Below are 27596 nucleotides of genomic sequence, written 5' to 3'. Positions count from 1 at the left end.
AGGTTTTAGCTTCCGCTAGACTGAGTTCGAGTGAAGATTGTCTTCAACGTGTACGTTTACTCAGGCTTTTGTTTTTATTTTTTAAAGCATGCCTATAATTAGTGTTACAATGCATATCTGTTTGTTAGAATGTATGTGTGTTAATTCTGTCACAATAAAATCAGAAAGATCTGCATCTGCTCGTGGATACTCTGATTTAAGAGTTCCTTCAGAGGGTCATCTAATGCTCGTGGCCAGATCAATACCGTCCATGTTGATTTCTGTCAGATTCAACAAACAACATAAGAAGTTCAAGTACGAACAATGAGAAGTTAGAAGATCGAATGTCACCCTTCAAGAGGGCAAGTCTCTGGATTGTGGAATATTTATATTGTGTAACTGGTACTGATAGGGTTGACTTAACACAGGTGAATATGAGATTGTATAGGAAACAGTATGTTGCCCAGTTGTGGGCAAATAAATATTTATAGTAATATTTTTTGTGATAAATTTGTGTTAAATTTGTAGAATATAATTGGTGTTGTACATTTAACTAATAAAATAAGCAAATAAATAACTAAGCAATCACCCAAAACTAAGTAAAAGATCATTTAAGATTATGTGCAAGATTGTTTAAGAATATGTAAACGATCGTCTAGAAAATCTAAAAGATCGTTTAGAATTTAGAAAATCTACACGATCGTTTAATACTATCTAAACGATCGTACATAATTAGCTATACGATCGTACATAATTAACTGAGCGATCGTGCACAAATAACTAAGCGATCACATACAAATAACTAAGCGATCCTATAGAAATAGCTAAGCGATCGCTCAAAAAAATTACATATCGTTCAGTCTAGATAGGCCAGTGCAAGGCGTTATCAATGTTCTACACGTTTTCTTGTTATGCCCTCTCTGACCACATCGTGTACACCTATGTATTTTTCGTGACTCCTTTCCAATTGAAGGTATCCTGACGGTTTGATGTTGACCTACACTTGCTACCTTTCGCGAGTGGTAGAATTGGTTCAAAATCTCCAAAATCTGGTCTTTGACGCCATTCTTGTCTGTGTCCAACTAGGAAGATTAGTTCGGCATAAGCAGCAAGCACATACTCAATTGTAAACCATTTTTCACATTATGTTTGAACATTAATGTTTCTCAGGGTCGCTGCAGATATTGCATGGGAGCACGGGATCTTGAGACAATTAAACTCCATACACGTACATGTCCATGAACGAAGATAAACCAACCCCCCTAAATATCCATCGTCCACATCAATTATATGCATATCCACTGGGGAAACACGATATGTTCTAGACATGAATTTTGATTCCTTAAGAATACTCATTGCATAATCGGTTACAATGTTTGTGCATGTCATTGCATGTGTACATCAGATATAGAACCAACTTTGTAGCCATTCGTGGATATGCTCTAATAGCTTCGTGATTGGTAGTTCTTGTACATCTTTCAACACTCCATTGAGGCATTCTACTATATTTGTCTTCATCTTTTCATACCTACAATGGACTTGATAAACTCTTTCCCACTGTTGTAATCCCATTGATGGAGCTTAGACCAATACATCTGAAACTCAAACTGTTGGGATGGTACCAGCACACAGCGGAAGTGACGAGGATCGATAAACAATCTAATTGATTAATTTTTGCAAAAACGAAAACATGATTAAGCAGAATTTAATGGGTTTCAAGACATACCTTGAAGAACCGTTGAAATCTCGATTTCCAGCTGCTAATTCCTCTAAATATTTGTGCAGACCACCACAAGATCTTCCCTACTATTCTCTTGGTGCTCTAGATTGAGTTGTGGGACTCAAAATAAGCTGGAATCAAAGGGAACTTGGAGAATGCTCATAGTAGTGACCTAATGAAGAACATCTTCTTCTCACGAATTTTCAGCTAAAATTCTATTGGTTGCCTTTTTCAACTTCACTCCAATCTCTTCAATATATTGCAGACTATCATGCAAAGAGATTTGCTGCATGAGATACAACTCATGCTTGGAATAAATGAAGCTTGAAGATAATGGGTTGTTTGTGAGCTAGTTTTAAGATGAAGTTGAAAAATCTCATTTTTCCTTTTTGTGTAATTTCTATTTCCAAAATCCAATTTAGATTTTAAAATCATAATTGATTTCTAAAATAAAAATTTATTAATTTTACAAATTAATTTCATAAATTAATTTTCTAATTAAATTAATAAATAATTATTTAAAGAAATTAAATAATTCTAATTAATTTAATATCCAATATTAAATTAATTTTACACAAATCCATCTTCATATATTTAAATCATATTTAAATATATATTCTCCAATTTTGTTTGATTCTAATTTGAACGTTTCAAAATTAACTTATCACGCTACTCTAGAGTTAATCTATTTTCGAGCTAGTAGGGGGATCTCGTGGACCTATAGATCATGGGCTCCAACAATCCGAGATTAATCGGCTAAACTCATTAGACCGATCAAAACCCCATTCGTTAACTAATGGTCACTCCACTAAAGCCCATAGTTGAACTCCCCTCACTGTAGATATATTATGTCCACTTGATATAACAATGATTAGTAAGTCTACCCTTCACAAGTTGTTCGTAATAACGGTTGGGTCGAATCTCTGTTTTACCCCCGAAATTACCTCTTGTTCCTTATGTTCCCATTGATCCTTTAATGAACAATTGTTTTGTGATCCAATCAACAAAACTGAGTCCTTCTTGGGCCAATGAGAGGGTGAGGCCCCTTGTTCAAGACTCAGAATCAACACTTAAGGGAACAACCTCTCTACTATCTCTAAAGTGGGTAGGAGTGAATTCCGTCTTGCACCCTATGTCCCCAGCTATCTATCCAGTCTTACCCCTGAAATGGGAGGTTTATTGAGTCGGCGCTGTTGAGCCAACCCTCACCTATTCAAATCCAAGGATAATTCCAAATAAACAAGATTTCATAGTTAACTCAGGATTAAGGTCAAGTTACCTAGGTCATCGCTTTGAAATAGTTAGTCTTAAATAGTAAACAACGTTATAAAGTAAGAGTGACTGATTTCGTTGTCCGGTCTTGTACAAACTATTTTGCACAAGGACACCCTCCTCATGTCCCAACATGAACAAATTAGGATAATTTCGTATGTAGCACTTTACAACTCCTTGTAATAACTACAGAGCAGGCCGCATCCAATAGTGTTACCAGAATAAGGTATCCAACCTTATTCATATACTATAAATCATTTTGACTATTTACTCGAACCTAATCCATCTTTATGTCTCCACGTAAAGTTCAAGTACTCATCCAATAGTCAAGGGACTTTTAGGTTTATTGGATTTCTAATAAACAATACATCAATTCAATAACACTTTTATTGAATTTTTCATAATAAGTTCCATTGTTTACAAACCATGAGTTTTAGGACATAAAACCCAACAGACTTCCACTTGGACTAAAACTCCAGTAGTAACTTGTATATCTAATATACAAGACTGAGTTTCTGAGTTTTATAGAGAAATACAATAAACTAGGGCATCCCATACCCATCTTTTACTATTCGGTATCCTACCCGATATTTCTCCCACTTGCCCTAGGTTAAATCCGATATACCTAGTCCTACTAGGTGATTCTCAAAATATTTTAGCCGAGATAATCATTATAAACATGTTAGTATACAATAGGCTTTTGAATAAACTATATGGGGATGCATCTTATTCTCAATAATAGCTAGGAAGCACACTTTCCTCCCACTACATTGAGGTACTCTTACTCTTTGAGTTAGACGCATCTGACCTGTCTCAACAACTCTTTGTTAACAGTCAGATCTAGAAATCTTTAAACTTTTTATCCTTTGATCTAGTCATTTAAATATCTGAATCTTTATAAATGGCTTTTAACAGTTTGATTCTTAACACAAGTTGCTAGAACAAACATAATTTCTAAAAATGAACACTTCATTTATCACAAGAAATATATACAATTTTTTCTTTACAACTTCTCTCACTGGACGAGCTGAGCAAACGGTTCCAGGGACTAGTTAGCCTGATTACCTTTCTCTGCTCTCTTCTTGTCAAGGTACTGAGGACAGTTTCTCCTCCAGTACCCTTCTTCGTTGCAGTGGAAACATTTTCCTTTATCTGCAGCGTTATCCTTGCCTTTCTTTCCAACAGGTTTCTTCTTCCCTTTCCCCTTGCCTTTATTCATAAGAATACTCTTACTCTTCGAAAAGGAGGCAACATCAAGCTTGGAGGACATTCCTCTCTTTTCGACAGTAGTAACATTTACTTCTGACACCACACCCTTTGTTCTCAACATTGTCTGGTAAGCCTGTAGCGCATTCAGCAGAGTAGTCAAGTTGTATTCAATTTTATTCATCAATGAATTCGTACAGAATTGCAAAAAACTCTTCGAAAGAGATTCTAGAATAAAACAAACTTGACTTATCTCGTCCATGACAACACCGTTTACTTTTGTTACATTAAAGTGGACCATCATGTCCAGGACATGTTCACGAACATTGGTCCCCTCTTTCATGTGACTGTTGTAAACGTACTTAATGGTATCACGCCTCAGGGTGAAGAACGGTTAATCTCTTTGGCAGTACTCATGTCCTCATGTTTCTTTGTCAACACATCAGATAAGCTGGCGAGGATATAAGCACGAGCTTTATCATTTTTTCTAACCCATCTGTCATATGCATCCCGAACAGTTTGGGTTGTATTAGAGCTAGGAATGGGAGGACAATCCTCCGTTAAGACAAACCGCAAATCGTCTATCACAAGTATTGTGTTTAAATTTGATTTCCAGGTCAAATAATTATCCCCGATAAGTTTATCTGATGCCAACAATTGTATTATTGAACTTGTCATTATAAAATTATAAACAAAATCTATAAGTGAATTGCTTTTAAAACCAATCAAGTTTTAACAATTTTAATAATGTACACAAAATTATTCTTTTGTAACGATACTACAACAAGACATTCTTGTCTAAATACTATCTCCAAAATAACTCATATTTCGATAGTCATTTAGGTACTGCTTCTTGGTCAGAATTTATTAACACTTAATAATTCTGTAAGTGTAGACCATCCATTTTCAGATCTTACAGGACGATATGAGTATGCCTTCGAAATAGAAGACAAATACCCAAGACAGAACTATAAGACCCTATTCATTTTACTAAAGCCTGGGTTGTTCCAAATCTTATGTTACAACCTTCCGTGGGGATCGCCACAGTTAATGACTAGCTAGTGCCGCCTAAAGACGACAGCAAGCGTAACATAGGAATCTCACAGTTCAGACTAATGGAAGAGACCGTAGGAAATGTTGACACATTTCCACCCACTTACTATGAATTACTTCATCCATTCACCTTGGTATTGACTCATACATCCACTCTCCGAATGGAGGTCACTTTCAGGGTGACACAAAATGTCATATGAATCTCATGGTGTGAACTATGTGGAAACGTGGCAGTTGAAATCGTACATTTGATTTCTGTTCAAACAACTTCCCCTTATTCACCAAAGTCTAAATTTAAGCTAAAAAATACTTTCCGAATGGAGGTCACTTCTAGGGTGACACGAAGTATCGCTTAAATCTAGACTGTGAACTCTCAGGGACGCGAGAGCTAAGAATAACATATCGTATAGGTTATTAATCTCCCGCTGAAGTTTTCTAATAACTCTATCATATAGAAGTTATCGACTACCACTGAAGTATTCTAATTTTTAGGTAAATTTATACTTAGGTTCTTTTCCGGCTAATAAAAATAACTCTAAGTCTATGTGGTTTATCCAAATATAACTCTTATAAATGGACTTAAACCTATGATGTCTAGGTGATAAAGCCTTTTATTACCTCACATCACTCACGAATACTCATAAAATCAGTTATCAACGCTCAATTATTCGGCCATAATCCCCAGGTAGGAGGTGTTCTATAGACCGTCAACTTAAATACCCCCAACTTTCGACAGGTTTATTTACTGGTTGAATTTGTAACCCTAGTTTTATAAGTTTAATGATCTATTTTAACTATTAAAACAAGGGTTAACCTATGTGAGCATGCAACTGTTCTTTGTTATGGATTTTAAATGTCTAACCCAATTTTATAACAACTTATAAAACTTTAGACATGCTAAACATCCACAACATACATAAAGGCATTCGATATCTAATACAACATTTATATTAAATACAAGAAACCCTAACATGCATACTATATATTATAATAGCTTATAACATACTTTTAATGCATGTAGCATTCTTCCTATGGTGGGATTTTAAATCTAAATGGCATACTGTATGCACATACAAGATTTATTTAATCATAACATACATCCGATGCATAAATAATTAAATACGGACTGATATGATTTTAGTTTTTGCAAAAACAAGCAAACAAAAGCCTAACTATTACAAAACAGCTTTAACACCGCTCAAATCACTCCAAACCACTTGAATCGGACCCGAACCATCTGAACCGGACTAGCAGAGTTTTAACTAGACTAGCAGAGTTTGAACCGGACCAGCCAAAAACCATTTGAGGCTGAACCGGACTAGACCTCAAGAGAATCGGTCGAACTGGCTACTCTCGCTCTCGCTCAAAGTCTCGCTAAGTCTCATCATTTAGCAATGACAGCTATCGTCATACGTTTGCCTAATCCTTTAGTGTTTGCATGATCGTTTAGCAGCCAATGCATATCGCCTAACCAAGGTACACGATCGTTAATGTCTGCCTTCTATCGCATAGTGTCATCGTCTAGTGCCGGAGGATGCTACATGATTACTTAGTGTCCAACACTATCGCGCAACTTCATCATTTAGCACATACAATTTACTGCACGATCGCTTAGTGCCATCGTTTAGCGCTTCGTCTTGATTGTTTAGTGGGTACACAAGGTAAGCGATCACTTAATGCTATTGCATAGCTCTCGATGCATCGCCTAGTTACTGTACATAGGTAAAAGATCGGTTAATGCTATCGCTTAGCATTTCAATGCATCGCTTAGTTTCCACATAGAGGTAAATCATGTAGCATTATCGCTTAGCTCCCACCCAAAGCTACACAATCGTGTAGTGCCATCGCATAGCAATACAACGCATCACTTAACTCCCACAGGTACACGATCGTCTAGCGCACAACACCTAAACGATCAATGCCCGAAGCTATACAATCGTTTAGCTTTTCTTCACATCATCTAATGCATGAAGCTAGACGATCGTTTAGCTACTGAAGCTCACCGACGATATGAATAGAGGCTGAACGTCTGGAATCTACAACTTGACTTTTTCGCTTGTTTCTTCGAATTATGGCTTAATTTCAACTCTAATGACTCCAAATAAATTACAGACTCTTGGGAAGACATATAAGCTCATCAAACAAGAGCCAATTAAAAATTTAAATAATAAATTAAAGAGAAATGAAAAGCCAAAACCTAGAAAACCATATCAGGACAACAGTTTCATATTCTCATATAAAACACCCACCAAACCAATATTAAACTGAATTGAATGCTTATTTGATGCTCTGATACCAATTATTGGGATGATACCAGCATGTGGCGGAAGTGACGAGGATCGATAAGCACTCTAATTGATTTTGGCAAAAACGAAAACATGCTTAAGTAGAATTTAATGGGTTTCAAGACATACCTTTGAAGAATCGTTGAAATCTCAATTTCCAGCTGCTAATTCCTCCAAATCTTTGTGCAGACCACCACAAGATCTTTCCTACTATTCTCTTGGTGCTCTAACTTGAGTTGTGGGACTCAAAATAAGTTGGAATCAAAGGGAATTTGGAGAATGCTCACAGCAACAACCCAATGAAGAACACCTTATTCTCACGAATTTTCAGCTAAAATTCTATCGGTTGCCTTCCTTCAACTTCACTCCAATCTCTTCAATATATTATAGACTATCATGTAAAGAGATTTACTACATGGGATGCAACTCATGCTTGAAGTAAATGAAGCTTGAAGATAATGAGTTGTTTGTGAACTAGTTTGAAGATGAAGTTGAAAAATCTCATTTTTTTTCTTTTTGTGTAATTTCTATTTCCAAAATCCAATTTAGATTTTAAAATCATAATTGATTTCTAAAATCAAAATTTATTTCATAAATTAATTTTCTAATAAAATTAATAAATAATTATTTAAACAATTTAAATAATTCTAATTAATTTAATATCCAATATTAAATTAATTTTACACAAATCCATTTTCATATATTTAAATCATATTTAAATATTTATTCTCCAATTTCATTTGATTCTAATTTGAACGTTTCAAATTAACTTATCACACTACTCTAGAGTTAATCCATTTTCGAGCTAGCATGGGGATTTCGTGGACCTACAGATCATGAGCTCCAACGATCCGAGATTAATCGGCTAAACTCATTAGACCGATCTAACCACCATTCGTTAACTAATGGATCACTCCACTAAAGCCCATAGTTGAACTCCCCTCACTGTAGATATATTATGTCCACTCGATATAACCATGATTAGTAAGTCAACCATTCACAAGTTGTTCGTAATAACGGCTGGGTCGAATATTTGTTTTACCCCTGAAATTACCTCTTGTTCCTTAAACCCCCCACTGATCCCCTAATGAACAATTTTTTTGTGATCCAAACAACAAAACTGAGTCCTTCTCGGGCAATGAGAGGGCGGGGCCCCTTGTTCAAGACCCAGAATCAGCACTTAAGGGAACAACCTCTCTACTATCTTTAAAGCGGGTAGGAGTGAATTCCGTCTTGCACCCTATGTCCCAGCTATCTATCCAGTCTTACCCCTGAAATGGGAGGTTTATTGAGCCAACCCTCACCTATGCAAATCTAAGGATAATTCCAAATAAACATGAGTCCATAGTTAGCTCAGGATTAAGGTCAAGTTACCTAGGTCATCGCTTTGAAATAGTTAGTCTTAAACTATAAACTGCATTGTAAAGTAAGAGTGACTAATTTCGTGGTCCGATCTTGTACAAATCATTTTGCACAAGGACACCCTTACTTCTCATGTCCCAACATGAACGAATTAGGATCACTTCGTCTATAGCACTTTACAATTCCTTGTAACAACTACAGAGCAGGCCGCATCCAATAGTGTTACTAGAATAAGGTACCCGACCTTATTCATATACTATATATCATTTTGACTATTTACTCGAACCTGATCCATCTTTATGTCTCCATATAAAGTTCAAGTACTCACCCAATAGTCAAGGGACTTTTAGGTTTATTGGATTTCTAATAAGCAATACATCAATTCAATAACACTTTTATTGAATTTTCCAAAATAAGTTCCATTGTTTACAAACCACAAGTTTTAGGACATAAAGCCCAACACAAACATTATATAAACTTTTGCCGCTAGGTAGAAGTATGGGATTATGTCCTTATTCTTGAATTTGTCTATTAAATTGTTCCGAATATGGTATATACACAGGGCATGAAATGCATCAGGGAATATACTTGCAATAGCCTTTACAATTGAGATATGATGATTTTATATAATCACTAAATTGGGAATGTCTCCTATCGAAGCCTTCAAATGAGTCATGAACTAAGTCCCTGATGCATCGTTCTCAACATCTACAATAATGAAGATGATAGGATATATGTTGTTATTGCCATCGATACATGTTGCTATTAATAACACACCTTTGTATTTCTCATGCAAATGGGTCCCATCAACAACGATTACTGGGAGGATGCAGTTTAGAAAATCCATGACACACAGACCAAGTGCCATGAAGACGTACTTGAAGTATTGTCCGTCCTCTACTTCAACCTCAAATATCGTAACTGGATTTGCAAGCTTAAGTGTCTCGTCATATGCCTTAACAATAGTATATGATCCTTCTGGTGACCCTCATGCAAACACCAATCCGTACTCTCTAGCACGATAAGTCCGCCCGTAACTTATGTTCACTCCATAATCTCGTTGGACCTCCTCAATTATATCCCTTGGGAGGTATGTTCGACCAACTTGTTCATATTTGGACTTGATTAAGTGTCCAATAATCCAACTTTTTGCTTATCGATGATTACTAATTCTCATTTCAAGATAACATGTATGCTCGCTGGGATATTTCTTCACTTTGAAAGATGCGAAGTAACATTATTGATCTACAATGGGATAAGCAAATCATTAATAAGTGAACGATCGTTTATACATTACTATCGTTTATAAATGTTTACATGATCGTTTATATTTTACTATACGATTGTTGGTAAATTACTACACGATCGTTTATAATTTACTAAACAATCGTGTATAAATTACTATACGATCGTTTATAATTTACTATACAATCGTATTGTAATTTATGAACGATCGTCTATATTGTAATGAGCGATCGTCTAGTAATTTATGAACGATCGTTTATATAGTAATGAACGATTGTGTATATATTACTATATGATCGTTCATTTAATGCTAAACAACACTTATTATGAAAACAATATAGGACAAGAAATCTTAGAATATCACTTACATTCTATCCGTTTCTGAATCTGACGATGAAAGTGATCGACGAAGATGTTGGATTGAAATTCTGAGAGAAAGCTATGAGAGAACAATGAGAGAATTTCGTGGGGAGTTCGACAGAAAATGAATACTGAGAGTGACCTTCCATTCTCTTCATACCAATGTTATTCAATGCTATTAGCAGAATATTAGTTGGGAATAAATGTTTTGGTAAATGTTGGTGTTGTATTGAATGCATATTGAATGAAGGGTTTAAGAAATCGTTGAAGGACAAAGAAATGTGGTGCAGTTTGAGGAGTTTTAAAAATTGGGGGTAATTTTGGATTTTCACATAAGCAAAAAGTCATTGGTAGAAAAGTTTTTAGGAAGAGACCATTGGTAGAAAAGTTTTTGGATTTTGAGTCATTTTGTAAAATTTTCCCTTTGAAAATTATAAATTCACTTCTAATAATTATTGTGCTTGTACTTGTACCCTCTAGGAGTGATTTTAAAATTCAAGTCAATTTTTAAAAATTATATAAAAAATGGATTTTTTTTAATTGAGCTAAAAATTCAAATATTTACATAGAAATATAAAAACTATGATTAAAATGGTGTAGAAACAAGCACAATTAAAAAAAAAAAAAATTATCAAATGAAACAGACTCTTGAGTTTTCTAAATTCATGGATTGACTAAATTCAAAATTAAAGATTGAGTTCTATTAAATTTAAAATTCAAATTTATATATGATAGACGAACTAAAAATTGAAAATTATGGATTTTCAGGTATTATTAAACACGAAATTGAATGAGAATGAGGAGAAAATGTCGTGTCATTTTGCTAGTCCATATGGCCCAAAAAAATAATATAAATTTAATATATTTTGCAACATAATCAATAAGTAATCCTATTTTTCCATTAATCAACTAAGTTAAAAGATACTTACAACTTTTATGTTTCCATTAATCAATTAAGTTAAAAATATTTAGAATTTTTGGACGTATTTGGGACAAAGAGTTGGTTATTATACTTCTAGGTTATTATAATTGAGTTTTAATAATTTGTGTTTGGGGTATAGATTATTTTAATTTGGATTATAATAGTATATGTTTGAGGTGTAAACTATTTTAGTTTGAGAAAGAAATAGTACTGTAGCAAATAATAAGCAAATAGTAAAAACGATAGGACATAGTAAATATTATAACAAATGAAAGTTTTAAAATAATATTTACGGTAATAAATTAGAGGTTTTGAAATAGTATTTACGGTAGCAAGAGGAAGTTATTATAATCTTATGATAATTTTTGCTCTAAACACCCCTTTATATTTAAATCATTGGATATCCATTTTAAAACTTTATGGATTAAATAAACATTTATGAATGAAAAACAAGAAGAAAGAAAAAAAAATATTTTGAGTTATATTTTGCCTAAAAAAATATTGTTATATATTAAAGAAAAAAAAAAGGAAAAATGAAAAGAAAACAAGAAAGAAAGAAAGGAAAAAAAAGAGTCAAAGCTCAAACGGATTAGAAAGAAAGACCGAAGAATTCGAAGCAGTCTGAGGAGAACTCTCATCGTCTCATATCAGCAAAAACATATTCACTGCAAAACAAAAGGCCGGCGAAATCCAACTATGGGGTTCTTCACCCTGTCCGTCGCCGGCGGGGGTTTCTTCCTCATCGGCGCGTGGGAGGCACTCTCTTCCTTGAATTCCATTGCCAATTCAAATCCAAATCCACACGCATCTTCCTCCTCTCCCAACACCGCGCAAACCCCATCTCAATTTCCACCGTCAACCGCCAAAATCGCCTCATCTTCATCATCCCTCTCGTTCATCTTCGCCTTGCTTCTCTCATTTCTCGTCATTTTAAATTCCCTCGTTTCATTTTTCGATGCGGTCAATTCCAGCGATCGAGTCGGTTCCACCCTCCAGTTACCAGTTCTGGCCATTGCTTTTCTGTTTTTGCTCTATTCGATTCTCGGTCTTCTGGTCAATCTCAACGATTCATTTCATCTTCCATCAACAATCCTCAGTTTAATTGCGCTATTTGCTTTTGTGGAAGAGTTTTTGTTGTTCTACCTGCAGAGGAAAGATACCAGTGGAATCGAGAATCGGTATTTTGATCTCTTACTTGTTCCGATTACGATTTGTGTTATCTCTACAATGTTTGAATTGAAATCCCCCAAATTGAATTCTTCCAAAATTGTTCGTGGGGCTGGGCTGATTCTGCAGGGGACATGGTTTTTACAGATGGGGTTGTCTTTTTTCACCAACTTGATAACTGATGGGTGCTCTTTACACGAAAAGAGCAGAGGAAATTACACTATAAAATGCAAGGGGCACCCTGAATATCACAGAGCCAGAGCAATTGCTACGCTTCAGTTCAATTGCCATCTTGCCCTTCTCGTGGGTTTGGTGATTGGTGTATATTCAATCATCATTCATAGAAATGGAGGCACCAGTGATTTTTCGCATTACCGCCCAATCGGGGCGGAGATGCAGCCGTTTGGGTTTCAGGGTCAGTTCACTTTGGATTCTGATGATGATCTTGGTGAAGAGGGCAATTTGGGGAAGCCAAAGCAAGCGGTGGTCGATGTGGGTGTGAATGGTCACGATTCACATCAATGAGGTAAATTCCATTGGAAATCTGAAGTGGGGAATGTAAATTTGCGTTTATAATTGTTTGTGTGTGGTTAGTTTAAACTGCAGATGTTGTGATTGACTTGTATCGAATGGTTAATATGCCCTAGATTTTTGTTTAGAAATAGAAAGAAGTTTTGCTGCTCTTATTGAGTTTTGTTTGGCGTAAGGGTGTTCATTTATTTAGTTTAAGTGCATACTGGAAGTAAAGCCTTGTGTTATTTCTTGTTCCTTTGAATGTTTTAAAATGGCTTTGAGGCTTGCCACTCGAATTTAGCATACCTCATTTTGGATCATAATAAGATGCTTACATTCCTTCTAGATGAAATTTGTGCCTCTATGAGACTGGTGCTTGGAGTATTCATTCCTAATGTATGGTTAAAAGATCTAAGAATACAAAAGTTCTTTCATGAAATGCTAATACATCATGAATTGCAGTCCTGTAAAACTTATACCAATGAGGACTAGAAAACATTTCAGTTGATATACTTGTCATTTCATGCCTTTTTTTCTTTTAATTCATTTACGCGTTTGTCTTACACCACTGGTCTCTTCAGGAAAGGGGAAAAAAGATCTTCAAGTGCCCCTTTAGTGTGTTACAAAAACATTTGTTTCTTCTAAAGAACTAGGTGGTTCTGATGATCTGTCTGTTTCCTTTTACTTCCTAGAAAAGTAGATTATAGGATCCAAGACTATCAAATGTGGGACTTGAAAATGATTTGATATAGATATTGGACTCCTCCAATAACCTTCGATGGGAACGATAAAATCAATAGCATGAATGGCCATGCAAATAAAGTTTTTCTATCTTTTGAAATGTTCGAATTACACACTCAAATTTTCAGTTTTCTGGATCTAGATAGGCGATATATTTGAATAAAGTCGTTTGCGTTGGATTTTAAAGTTGGTAGTAGAGATTTTTGGGGAAAAGATAATAGGGGCTTAATCTTGAAGAGTACTCCCTGCATTAAAGTATAGGGGAGGAACAGCAGAGTTGATGTTTTTGCCTTTTCGGTGAGATCTAATATCTGTTACACCTGTTAATTGGTGCAATCGACTACTGGCTGCTGAGTTCTAGGTCCTGTTTGGTTCGAGTTCAGTGACTCATCTTAGTGGTTCAAAAACCTATTCGAGAGTTGTTGGTTTGCTGTGAATATCAAGACTATGGTATGGCTACCGTGAGTTTGCATGAAAGGAAGAAAATAAGAGAATGATTAATTGGATACGATGGGATTCGGTGTATGTATTGTTGGAGTTGGAGATTTAAAGTATAAACATTGTCCTGATTTGTCAGAAGAGAGGAAAAGGTTGAACATCACGAACATATAAGCACATCTTTTATTGGCATGAAACTTGGTGGATAATGTAGAAGCAAAATCATGAGTTTAGGCTATTTGTATCCTTAGAAGATCAATGTCATGACTTGATTTTGATGGATGTGGATCAATAGTTTTGTTAACAAGCAACGGTCGATTAACACGTTGACGAGACATAATTAGAACCATAATTCAAAGTTGGAGACAAAAATAATTGTTTGGTACATTAGGGAACTTGGCAAAGTACGTTAATTTTTTGCATGAACTTCTCATTTCATCCCATTAAACCTCTGATTTTGAAATTTTTCCCTTATGCTTAACATCTAAATTTTTTTATTTGTTATCTACCTTTATTTTGAGAATAAAAAAAAATAGTTTTCAAAAAGTTAATTTTTATTTTTAAAATTTAGTTAAGAATTTAACCATTATACTCAATAAAGATGCAAATCATGATAAAAAAATTAGATGAAATAAACTTAATTTTCAAAAACAAAAATAAAAAATGAAATGATTATAAAATGAGACCTAATTTATTTCACTAATTTTATCCCTCTCAAAACAGGACTACATTGAAGTCAAGCATCCAGCTCTCATCTTTATTCTCTCTATCTATTTAACAAAGAGTGGGAAGAAAAAGATCCATTACAATCTGATTCCACAATTTAATGATTTCACTAAATATTTACAAAATCCATCAAACTGACAAAGCTTGATTCAAATTCAATATTGTGTTTCTTCTTCATTGATCCTACTTGTTCTGCAACATTTACACCAAATCACATACAATACAAAGCTCAACCCACTGCAAAATGCCAACAGCCAATAATATTTGTCCAACCTAGCTTCCCTCATGTCGTCGGAAAACCAGTTCGGCTTCCCCTCCATACTCGTCAACAACTCCACGACCGATATCATTATCGCACTGCAAAAGCTCCCAACGCCGAACACACTATTGTACAACGCAAACGCCGTTGTTCTCATGCTCACCGGAACCTCCGAGTAGAAGAACTCTTGCATCCCCACCACTGTGAAAATATCTGAAATTCCTAAGATTATATACTGAGGCAGAAGCCAGAAGATACTAAGCGGCACAAACGGCGACGACGATGCAGTTTTCGTCATCATCAACCTCTTGGCTTCAACAAGGGCAGCGAGAATCATGGCAATGGTGGAGAGGAACATTCCAACGCCCATCCTCTGCATCACAGTGATGCCCTTCTCAGCACCGGTAAAGAGACGGGTGATCGGGATCAAGACTTTGTCGTATAACGGCATGAGGAGGATTATGGAGATGGTGATGGCGCTCTGGAGGGTGGCGGGTGGGATCTTGAAGTCGGCGCCGATGTTTCTCTCCATTGTCATGCCTTGCTTGGTGAAGAAGGTAGCTGGTTGTTGGAAGATTACAGCAAACATTAGAAGCATTGTCCAAATTGGTAATAGCCGCAGAACCAGTTTTACCTTATCTGGTACACACACTCTCTCTCTTGGAATCATGTTGTTTTTGTCAACCATGGCCTTTATTGCTCCTGAGCTTTCATGACACAGTGGCTTGCTCTCTTGAAGCCTGCAAATCACATTTAATCAGCTGGTTAAAAGTTTAGCCTTCCCCAGATTATTTTGGTTTTTAAAAATTATGTTTGTTTTTTCAAAATTTCTCAAAGAAGTTTTAAATTCTTAGCCAAATTCTATAAACAAAAAGAGAAGTTTGAGAAGTTTAAGAAAAATACTATTTGTTTTTAAGTAACTTTTTATTTTTCATTTTTAAAACAAAACCTATAACCACTCCTTCTACCTCTACATCTTCTTATTATTTTTTGCTAAGGCAAATTTTGAAAATTAAAAAAAGACCACCTTTTAAAAACTTATTTTTTTGTTTTTATAATTTGATTACGAATGCAACTATTTTACTTATGAAAAATACATCTAATTGTAAGAAAATTGAGGAAAAAACACTTAATTAACAGAAAACGAAAAACCAAATAGTTACCGAATAAGCTTTAAAAAAATAGTTTTTTTTTTAAATATTATTTGTTTTTTTTTTAGGATTTGACTAAAAATTCAAGTATTTTTCAAAAAATCCAACCATTTTCAAAGACATAAAAACTAAAAAACTAAACCATTACCAACGGTACAGTTTTTCAAACTTAACTTAGATTTTATGTATTAAAAAACAAAGAAACCCATCCATGAAAATAATATTTATAGTTTTAATTTAAAAAAAATTAAATAATTATAAAATAGAGTTTTGAAGTTTAAATTAAAGTGGTTTGGTTCTTACTCTAACTCAACATCATCATCAGAGTCGCCATTGGACAAGGCAGCAACACTTGTGCAACACATGAGCCTGGAAGCAGTGGCTTTGAAAATCTCCATAATCTTCACAAACCTTCTCTCCTCAACTTGATCCTCTTCAACACCTGTTTTATAGCGATAAATTCTAGTGCCACAAGCAAACAGAGCAACAGAAGAAACCATGGCACACATGGGAATGGCAAACCCAATCACCCAACCAAAGTTGTCTTGAATGTAGGACATCACTGTCACACCAAGAAGGCTGCCACTGCATACTCCAAAGTACCACCATTGGAAGAACAAGCTCTTTTTCTTCGGATGAGGCGATGTCGGTGTTTTTGCATTGCTGGTGAGGAGTTCGGCGTCGTGGTGGTCGAGCTGATCGGCGCCGAAGGCTTGGAGAGAAGGGTTGTATCCACCCTGACCGAGGGAGATGAGGTAGAGGGACGAGAACAGAAACAAGGAGGCCATGTTTGTTGGCGACCATGATCTTGCTAATGCTGTTGATGTTAAAGCAACTAGACCCTGTTCAAAATTTAATCAGGTTTAATTATAAAAAATTATCGACCTAATTCGAAAATATATGCAAGTGTCGTAACTACCCAGTATATGGAATGAGCAATGATGCAGCTTGCATTGCCTTTTCTATACACAGTAGGAAAAAGTAAAAATAATTCAATTTCAATTTTTTTCCCTAGATTTTTATTGGGCTTTGGCTGGACAATGCACCATACATCGGTGCAACCCAAACTACTCGAGTTGAATTGAACAGTTCCTTTTAGTTTATTGGCTTATTTTCGTATTTATTATCATTATTTTTTGTAAGATGATCTTAACTTTTAGAGAATTTTATAAAAAAACTTAAATCCTAAAACCCAAAAAGATTTCTTTAGTCACTTTTAAACTTGAATTTTGTGCACTTGCTTACATCATCATCAAATTACTTGTAACTTCTTTTTCCATCTTCTTTTCAATTTTTTCCTTCGTGCGTTCTCTTCTACATGGTTTGTATCTTCTCTTTGTGAGATTTGATTTCAACGATTTTGTGTTGTAGAGCGAACATGGGAATGAGAGTAAGGACGTAAGAGTGAGAGGGACCGGTTTACATGAGAAAGAGAAAAGAGAGAGCGAGACCCAAATATGCATGCATGAAGTTCCGTTCTTGTAATTTCACTTGACTATAATGTGAGACAAAGATTAAAAAAAAATCCCAAAAAGTAGGGAAGTTTTCATTTCCCTCCAAATATTGGGTCATACATATGATGAACTCGTTGTTTTATCTAAAAAAAAAATGAAAATAATAATGTATGACGTTTTACCTTGTTAAAACACATTAAGAGTGTGTCAATTATCCAAATTGTCCCTCGTGACTTTAGTGAGTGTGAGATTAAGATCATTTGTATAGTAGTGATCTCACATGCTAGGGTATTCCTTCCTCACTCCCTTGCGCTCGAACTCTTCCTCGCTCCCTCACTAATGCTTCTCTTCACTCTCTCACTAACACTCCCTCCTCATGCTCACACTTGCGCTCTCTCCTCTAAATCTTCATTGGTAATACACTACGAGTACCATGGTTAATATTAATACATTATTAGTGTGTCCTGACAATAACAAAGGGTAATCTTCGTTGTTTGTTCAAAAATTGAGGTAAATGGTAACTCGAGTATGAAACACACATCTACTTACAACTAGCAAAGGAGAAACAAACAAGCGATCATCTATACCAAATTTTTTAGATAATGAAGAAGAATAATTTACAAAACTAACCCTAAAATTACTGAAACACGCTGCCATATTAGCAAGATAGTGCACCTCTCCATCAGTTAATCTCGAACACCAAACGAAGGATACAATACGAGCAGCCTCAAATAATGAGAGAATCTCCTCCAACAAAAGAGACAATCTCCTCACCCGGACTGTCTTAGACAAGGAGACAATCTTCGAATTTCCTCTTCTACATCCTCACCGGTTTATATTTTTCTTAGAGAGATTTGGTATGTGAGGATCTCACGTTGGAAAAATCAAGGGACCTCACACTCTTGATATGATAGATGGGCTACTCTTATCATTACCAATTGATTTTGAGATGGAACCTCATGCTAGCTAATAGGTTATCAAGGTTTATAAAGCCCAAATGGATATTCGGTCCAATAAAAAGAAATTGTGATTGGATCAAAGATGGTGAACCTAAAAGAGGTACCATCTTGAGGGAACATGTTTAAGAATTTCAGCATTGAAAAAATCAAGGGAACTTACACTCCTTATAAAATAGATTTTGATATATTCGTGTGAAGTTTGATATTTTTTTTCAAAGGCCAACTTCATTGTCGGGTGATTTGTGCTGGGTTTATATGTTTTCTGTAGTTGATTTTTTTTTTCTTTACATATATTTTTCTTTCCTGCAATTCAAGAAAAAATAGATCATATTCTTATGGCAAACAATCGGAAATGATGTACCCTTTTCGAAATATTTAAATTCCACAAAAGGCAAATACTACAAGGAAAACATGGCTTCCCAACACTCAAAACCGTCGTCAAAGACTTGAAAACGTGTCAGAATAGGATCTCCAACAGTTGATCACACGTTCGCATGGCCTTCAGAAAAACCTCGTCAGAAGAGTATTTACTAACGCCCAAGCGAAAGCGTTGGCAGTGTAACTCTTTCGACGCCTTATATACTGAGTAATCCAAATTCTCTAGCATATTTTACTTTAAAAATGGGTAATACTTAAATACATCCGGATAGAATCTATCTTTTTATATCTCACTCTCGTCATTCATATAAATTTTTTTTTATTAAAATATATATAAAAAAAGAAATAAGAATAAAATATATATATTAAAAAAAGAATAAGTTAACACATGTCAAATTGTGATTAGACAATTTAGTAGAATGCATAAAGATAGGCGCTACTCGAAATGTAACTAAGTATTTTTCTAAAAAGATGTCCACTTCATAATTATTAAGTTTTGGCTAAAATTATAGTAAGGGAAAAAAAAGGGAAGAAAAAGACATAGCTCTTATTTTTTAAAAATGAAAAAGCTGATATATAATTGAACCAAATCATTGATTCACTTTTGCCTAAAGATTTGCAGCCCCCTATCCTTACACTGATCACATTAATATATAATAACCAAAGTAGAACCTCAAAATTTTCTATCTTTTCCCCCCTTTTTTCAAGTGAAAAGTATGTTTTTAGAAAACAAGTTTAGTTATTGTTTTTAATCAATAATCTGTATTTTAAAAAATCTAAAATAATATACGACTAGATTCTGAATGATAAATCAACTTCATTTTTAAAGCGAAAAAGCTTGACAAAATTGAAAGGACTCATTAAATTAAAATTTTATTGAGGATTGATTTTAAATATAGAAAATGAATTAAAATATTTATAAAATACATCAAAATTTTAAAACTATCAATGATAGATGTTATTCCATTAGTGATAAACACTGATAGAAGTTTATCATTGTCTATCAATGTCTATCATTGATAGTTTTAAAATTTTGCTATATCTTGTAAATATTTTCAATAATTTTACCCTTTAAAATAATTTCCCTTAAAAAAATCGATTTTTCAAATTTTCACTTTCTAGAAATATCATTTTCAAAATTCTTGATTAACTATATATATATATATATATATATTATAAAAAAACTTGTTTTTTAATAAAGTCTTTTTTATTTAATTTTTTATAAAAATATTTAAAACAAACTTTAAAAAAATAGTTTTTTTTAGTAGTTGTCAAATATTTCATTTTTTTTTCCAAAAATGGCTTTTTTTTTTAAGGAAAGGAAATACAACAAAAATTTCCACAAGAAGAGACAAAATTGTGTGCTTTAATATTGTTTTCTTTAAATTTTTTCCATTAGAAAATTCGAGGGAATGGGCCTTTCTTTTGTTTAAAAAAAAAAAAAAAAATTAAAACTCAATAAATATCGTAAAAAAATAATTTAGTCTTTAAACTTTGTTGTGTATGGTTTAATCTTTATACTTCCAAAATTTGGAACAATTTAGTCTTTAGATATCAATAAATATTAATATAATCCTTATTCTTTATAATTTGTAACAATTTAATCTCTATTGTTAAAAATACTATTAATATTTAGTAAATTTTCGTACCATGTAGATTAATAAACCTATTAATATTCAAGTTTGCCTATAAATTACAAAAACCAAATCATTACATAATCAAAATTAAAAATTAAATTTGCTGAAAAATTTATTTTATTGTAGAAATTAAATTATTACAAATTTAAAAATATATAGATTAAATTGTTAACTTCTAATTTAAAAGTACAAGATGTAATTAAAACATTAGTAATTCGAAAATGCATTAATTTTCTTTAAATATCTCTTTCTTCTTGACTTGACTAGAGCTAAAAACACATTAATTTTCTTTAAATATCTCCCAAGTGTTCAAATACTTCACTCCAACTTCACTCCAATTCGAAGTCAATGGTAGTCCGGTACAACTTATAATAATAATAATAATAATAATAATAATACAAAAAAGAAAAAAAAAAGAAAAAAAATTATGCCTTTTCCCTAAAAGTTTACAAATGTGTTCAATGGGCTCCAATTATTTCTAAAACATGTTTTGTGGATCCCACCTAAATATGTCTCTTAAAAAAAATTCCCTAAATGGTTTAAAAAATATTTATATTTCCTATTTTTTTTAAAAAATATTATCATAACCACAGAACATTATAAAGTATTTCAAATTTGTAAAGAATAAATAGTTATTGGCTAGAGAGTGTTACGAATGTGATTTGGGTTGAATCTTTTTTATTTTGAGTTAAATTGAAAAGTTATTATTGAATAATATAATATTAAATTCGTCTTTACCTATCAACTTAATGCTTTGGGTGATTTGAGATGATAGAGTAGGTTGGTTCAGGATGTCCAACTTTCACCAGTAAACTAAGTCTTTGGGTCAATTGGTGATTTAAGAGTTATTAACAATTTTTTTTTTTTAATTTTATTGAAAAGGAGTTATTGACCACTTGAAAAGGATGTAGCCAATTGAAATATATATTCTAAATAAGCTCCGACATATGTCCCTCCTAATTTCCTTACTTAATACTAGTGAGGTAATGTAAGGTTGTATATAAACAAAGACATGATCCCAATCCACTAATGAGGTATACAACCTACCAGTCCTATATTTCTTAGTGCTAAAGATAGCACCATCTCGATTTTACTAAGCTCTTTTGTTACAAATTAGATCAATCTTTTAACTAGAAAGACTCAAAAAGAGCCAAGTTGAACATGTAGCTATAATCTCACATTATCTCAATAAAAGAAAGAACAATGATTAGGTAAAGTTTAGATTGAAGCTGATCCAAAATGATTCAAGTTAACAAAAATTGTGGTGCTATCTGGACTGCACCAAAAAAGGGTGCAGCCTAACATGCACCAAGTTATATATCTAAAATAAATCCACGAACTGCGTTCAACCATTAGTATGATTGTCGCAAATTCTGTGATACTTAAAATGTCAAACTCCCATCTCAACTAATTGAGATACAAGTACCGACCTCTCTTAAAACCCGTATAAAGAAAACAACTAATTAAGACATTATAACCAAAAGGGAAGTGAAACAAAAGAAGCAAAATAATGTCAACACAATATGATGTGGGAGTAATGAGTCATGGTCCATTTGGGCCATATGATGTGTAATGACTCATCATCCAAAACCAAAACAAAATTAACGGATAAAGAGAGAAAAGTTGATTACCAGAACGTAAAGAAAAGCAGAAGCTAAAATGGTGGAATAACGATCCCAATAAGAATCAGCTAGCGGCGCCACCAGCAACGGCAGCATGGAAGTGAAACCGCACCAACTGCTCACGGTTTTCGCCGCCGATGAGTTGCTCATCTTCATCACGTCTGTTAAATACGTCACCAAGTTCGACGCCACCCCTTTGAATACAAACCTTTCCATCCCCGATACCACTGTTCAAAATCATCATCAATCTCATATAAAACGTCACGGCTTAAGACGATTTTCTGTTTCTCATTTTTCATTTCACATTTTTGTTTCTTGTTTCTGGTTAGTATTGATACACTTGATTCAAGTGTATTTAAAATTAGCGATTTAAAAATATAAGTAATGTTTAAAAAATCTTAAAATCCTAACTTGAAAACAACGGCATGCACCGACATAAACCTAACACAGAAACTGTATGGTCGATATGAGATCAGAGGTTTAATCCTAAAGGAAAAAAACAACTACATGCTAGTTTCTTATTTTCGTTTTATAATAAATATTATTTAATCACTTTTTTTTAAAAAAATTCAAAGATTATTTTTAAACTTTTTTTAATTTGTGTAGTAAAGAGGAGGGAGCATGGTGGAAACTAGTCATTGCATTTTTTCTTTTTTTGGGCAAAAAGAACTTTAAAAACTAATTTTAGTTTTATTTATTTATTAAATAAAAAATAAGAGGAAGAAATACCGAACTACAAAATATGAAAAAAAAAAAAAAAAAATTCACATGCAGTTTGGCGTTTCTAAGGAAAATACAAATATAGAACGGAGAAAAGAATTTTTTTTAATCCATTAATAAAAATAGACTTTTATAAAAAAAATTAATTTTTACGAGAAACAGAAAAGAAGAAGGATATCAACGTTTGATTTACCTATAAGAAGAATACAGGATCGGCTCAAATATGGTCTGGATCTCGACGACTCTCTTTCTCCTCCTCCTGCAGCCATGGCAGCGGAGCTTGAGAGGCTGGAAGTTGCAGATGAAAATGGCGGTGGAAAAGAGAGACAAAGAGATATTTTGTAATTGTCTCTATATAGACAAACACTATGATCAATCCAACGTATATATCCACCAAAACAGAGCCCAATTTTCCTTTTTTTTTTTTAGAAAAAGAATTATCTTTTTTAAAGTATTTATTTTTGGAAGAAAAAGAAAAAGTTGTAGTTGATGATGGATATCAATGAGATTAGAACAGAATTCAGAGCACTTTGTTTGTTGTTACATGCATATATATGTACGTCAGTTTGAATTTGATTACTAGGATTCACCTCTACGTGCCACATCACCTGCCACGTGGATGCCTCCTATTTGGGCCGTTCTTCCTTGCTTTAATGGAAAATTTATAGCATATTCTCACCCTTTATAAATAAATCATAACGACGATTTTAATTCTCAATATAACTGTAAATAATATCACATAACCTTAATTCTAATTTTATAATTTATTTTAACAAAAAATATATTTTTAAAATTTGTTAAAAAAAAAATATACTTTTAAACTTTTCAAATCATAATTGAAACAAACTTCAAAATTTAGTTATATTTCATAAAATTTCACCCATTCAAAGGATACTATTTTGTCCTTACCAATGGCGTACACATCACCTATTAATTTTTTTTTTCCATGAAGTTGTCCTAAAACTTAGAGGTTCGAATCCTAACTTTGAAGGAGCCTTTTTTTTAATAGTTTCGGGTAATTAATATTTAATAAGTTTTTAAACTTTCAATTTCGTGTCTAATAAATCCTTATAAGTTCAATTTTATGTATATTAAGTCTTTAGTCTATTCAATATTTTTTTAAAGAAAAGATTACTGATATAATATACTAAAAATTGAAAGTCTAGAATCTCATTAGACATAAAAGTTTATATTCACATCCATTCGATTAGTCAATTTAAAAAATATAGAATATTTAATGACTTAATTAGACACGAAATTGAAAATTTAATACCTATTAAAATTTATAAAGTTTCAAGACTTATTAGACACATTGAATATTCAAAAACATTTTAAATATTTCTTTATCTAGTTTATAGACATTTTAAATATTCTAAACACACCCCAAATAGATACAAACATGAAAGTCCATAGACTAAAATTTAAATTAAAAGAAAAAGAAAAAGGAAAAACGTCCCTATACCTGAACTAAAAATGGTCTCCACAAGAGAAAACGATAGGGTCTTGCAAGAAAACCCTTAGAAATTGTTAGAAATAGAGTCATTAAACTAGGTTTTCTCGGTCCATCTTGGGTGGGATCGACCATCAAGATTTAATTAAAAAATCAACTTTTTCTAACTTATTGATCGTATTTGGGCCTTCGTAGTACATCTCAACAATTATCCTTCGAGATTGGGTTAATTTTTTCAATATTATATAATCTTACCAAATTTTATATATTTTCAAGTTTTCTCGTAATTAACTTATCTTTACCAAATATTATAATGAGTCTATTTACGACCATTTTAACAGATATACAATTGGGCTGGTTTAACAGATATATAACTTGGAAGAGACTATTTACGACCATTTTCCAAAACCCTCAAATTTAACAGATATACAATTGAAAGGATAAAAATGAGTGGAACGGATGGTTTTCATGCACACGAGAAACTCACGCACACACACAAGACACACGTGCACAAACACGATCCTTTTTTAATGCCCAAACAAACATTCATGCCTTCCTATTTGCTTAATTCATAGATGCACTGAAAGAAACAGAGGTGGTTTACTGATGTGGAAATTCACTTCCATTTTTGTGATGGGTTCCACCACTAAAAATAATCTCTAATGGAACATCTTTAACCAATATACATTTACATATTTCATGTCGTTTATTACGTGATCTCTCTTAATAATTGTTAGATCACAACCTACATTTACAAATCTGAATACACGCTTTAGAGTAACGTACTTGAAACGAATTCTTTGAGATATTTTTATAATTTTTCTCTCATTCATCATATACATATACGTAGAGGGCAAAACTGTCAACTGCACTATATACTAATTTCTATCTTTAAAGAGGAAAAGAGACGATACAAAAAATGATTATTCGTTTGTCTCAACAAGAGTTATTCTTTCGGTTATGCATGTTGATTTGGCATGATCAAAGATTAGTATAATTTTTTATTCGTTTTTAGTTTCTCATAATGATCTCCCACGTTGTTTAAACTAAAAACATTGTATAAAATGTTTCAATTTTGTCGATATATATAAATGTGACTCAACCATTAAGATAATTTTTAGTAGTACCATACATAATGTAGATTCTATTTGATACCCTTTTTTTCTTCTTTGAAAAATTGTGCTTACTTTCTCATATTTTCTTTATAATGATTTTCTTCTTTGTTAATGAAATATTTGAATTCTTACACGTCCAATTTCAAAATAAAAACAATTTTTTTAACTTCCTTTTTTTAAAAGTTTTTTCTCAAAATTTTTTTAAATTGACTAAGATTTTTTTTACATATACACATCTTATCATATTTAAATTATTTTATTACACACTATAAGAAATTTGACCTTTTGTGACTAAAAAAATTCGTCCCTAAAGATAAAATTTTGTTGCAAAAAATTTTTAGCGACTAATTTAAATTATTGCAAGTTTTGGTCGCTAAAGGTCAGTCGTTGAATGTGTTTTGCGACTTTTTGGAAGAAAACATTTATTAAGAAGTCGTAATATGCGATGATACGAGGAAAAAGTCACATTATGCAACATTTATTAAGAAGTAGTAATATGCGACATTTTCGAAAAGTCACATTATATGACGTTTATTGCAACATACGACGTTTTCTAAAAGTCACAATATGCGACGTTTTCTAAACATGTTTACAAAGTTTCTATGTTCGCTGCATTGCTCACTGTTGTATGTACCCGATGTAATAATCTTACGATGTTTTAGTTACATCGAAAATTTTAATAATATTTTAAAATATATATATTGGAATGCAACTTAATCGTACTATATATTAAAATATGTTTATAAAATCCACCATACTCACTACAAAAAAAAAAAGTAAAAAATTAGTGATCTTAAAAAAAAAAGTCATGCTCATAATTAGTCATCACCTAATTAGTGATCTTAAAAAAAAAAAAAAAAAAAAAGTCCAAAATGTAGTCATCACCAACAAGCTCCAATTTAGTCTTGCACATATAATTAGATACACAAAGTATTTTCAAACACAATTTACATATTTTCAACAATATCAAAAGTTAAATATCAAACTCAAACAAATTCACTGTTTACATAAAAGGATTAATCCATTTTATATTATGAATCATAAGTTGGTCTAGAACATAATTATCACAAACTTAATCCACATAATTTCAAAACCTAATTACCACAAAAAAACTCATCATGTCACAACAAACATAAATTCTTAAACACTTCCCCCTCCTTCCCAACCGTCTTTTTTGCAACAACGACAAATATGAAGTATCATTAAGTAAATCACATAATAATAAACATATAACATTGTAATTCTTTTTCACTCTCCACCCCCTCCCTCCCAAAACCACTTTTAACATACAATCATTCTTACAAGCATGTATGCATGCATAGCCTAAACCCAAGTCACGCAATGTCTTTTTTGTTTCATAATAAGATTTTGGCATTTTGATACTCTCAGGTAACGCTTCTTTGAGTAATTCTAATAACATATCAAATGACTTATTGCTCAAATGATTAAGTACTTTGATATGCATTAATTTCATAAAAAAAAAGTAAGGTAGAAATCATAATATAACTAGGGTATAATTATTCATTAACCTCATCAAACATTGATTGAAACTTATTACTTCTATCTCCCATATTCTCATTTGTTTCAACTTCGATGGAGTTTTCATCACCACGATGTTCAACTTCAATGTTTCCCCCACTTGTCAAATGCATTTCATTTGCATTATCTAAATTTTGGTGAGAAGGCTCTACATGTTCATTATGTGTTTTATCCATTCCCGTAGGTTTTAAAAGGGCAAATATAGATTTTCACCATGATATATCCATCTATTGTAGGTGACAGTCATTCCATATGTGTATAAATCACATTCAACATCACCAGGTAGTTTCATTATGGCATTTTGATACTTTTTATATGGACAA

General features: G+C 32.9%; 2 protein-coding genes across 2 annotated transcripts; one reads left to right on the top strand and one right to left on the bottom strand.

The window, feature by feature from the left end:
- Positions 1–11945: 11945 nt before the first annotated feature.
- LOC120089723 (plant viral-response family protein (DUF716)) lies at positions 11946–13436 on the top strand. The gene has a single exon (XM_039047093.2). It carries the CDS (start codon positions 12101–12103, stop codon positions 13094–13096), a length of 996 nt encoding a protein of 331 aa, XP_038903021.2. The 5' UTR covers positions 11946–12100; the 3' UTR covers positions 13097–13436.
- Positions 13437–14932: 1496 nt separating this feature from the next.
- LOC120091794 (protein NRT1/ PTR FAMILY 5.8-like) lies at positions 14933–23696 on the bottom strand. The gene is made up of 4 exons (XM_039049914.2): positions 23363–23696; positions 22459–22676; positions 16703–17241; positions 14933–15988 (listed from the first exon to the last, which is right to left on the bottom strand). The coding sequence occupies exons 1-4, from the start codon at positions 23436–23438 to the stop codon at positions 15145–15147; spliced, it is 1677 nt and encodes a 558-aa protein (XP_038905842.1). The 5' UTR covers positions 23439–23696; the 3' UTR covers positions 14933–15144.
- Positions 23697–27596: the final 3900 nt, after the last annotated feature.

Source organism: Benincasa hispida, chromosome 11, assembly GCF_027475165.1.
Source record: "Benincasa hispida cultivar pf3 chromosome 11, pf3_genome.v1.1, whole genome shotgun sequence".
NCBI classification, from domain to species: domain Eukaryota; kingdom Viridiplantae; phylum Streptophyta; class Magnoliopsida; order Cucurbitales; family Cucurbitaceae; genus Benincasa; species Benincasa hispida.
This window is presented reverse-complemented; position numbering and strand designations above follow the sequence as displayed.

What these genes read in the sequence shown, in the direction of transcription:
- LOC120089723 (XM_039047093.2), top strand. Translation starts at nt 12,101, where the DNA reads ATGGGGTTCTTCACCCTGTCCGTCGCCGGCGGGGGTTTCTTCCTCATC.
- LOC120091794 (XM_039049914.2), bottom strand. Translation starts at nt 23,438, where the DNA reads ATGGCTGCAGGAGGAGGAGAAAGAGAGTCGTCGAGATCCAGACCATAT. An exon ending in ATCCTGTATTCTTCTTATAG is followed by an intron (nt 22,677 to 23,362) that starts GTAAATCAAACG and finishes GATTTTGAACAG; the next exon opens with TGGTATCGGGGATGGAAAGG. An exon ending in CTGCTTTTCTTTACGTTCTG is followed by an intron (nt 17,242 to 22,458) that starts GTAATCAACTTT and finishes AATTTTGAACAG; the next exon opens with GGTCTAGTTGCTTTAACATC.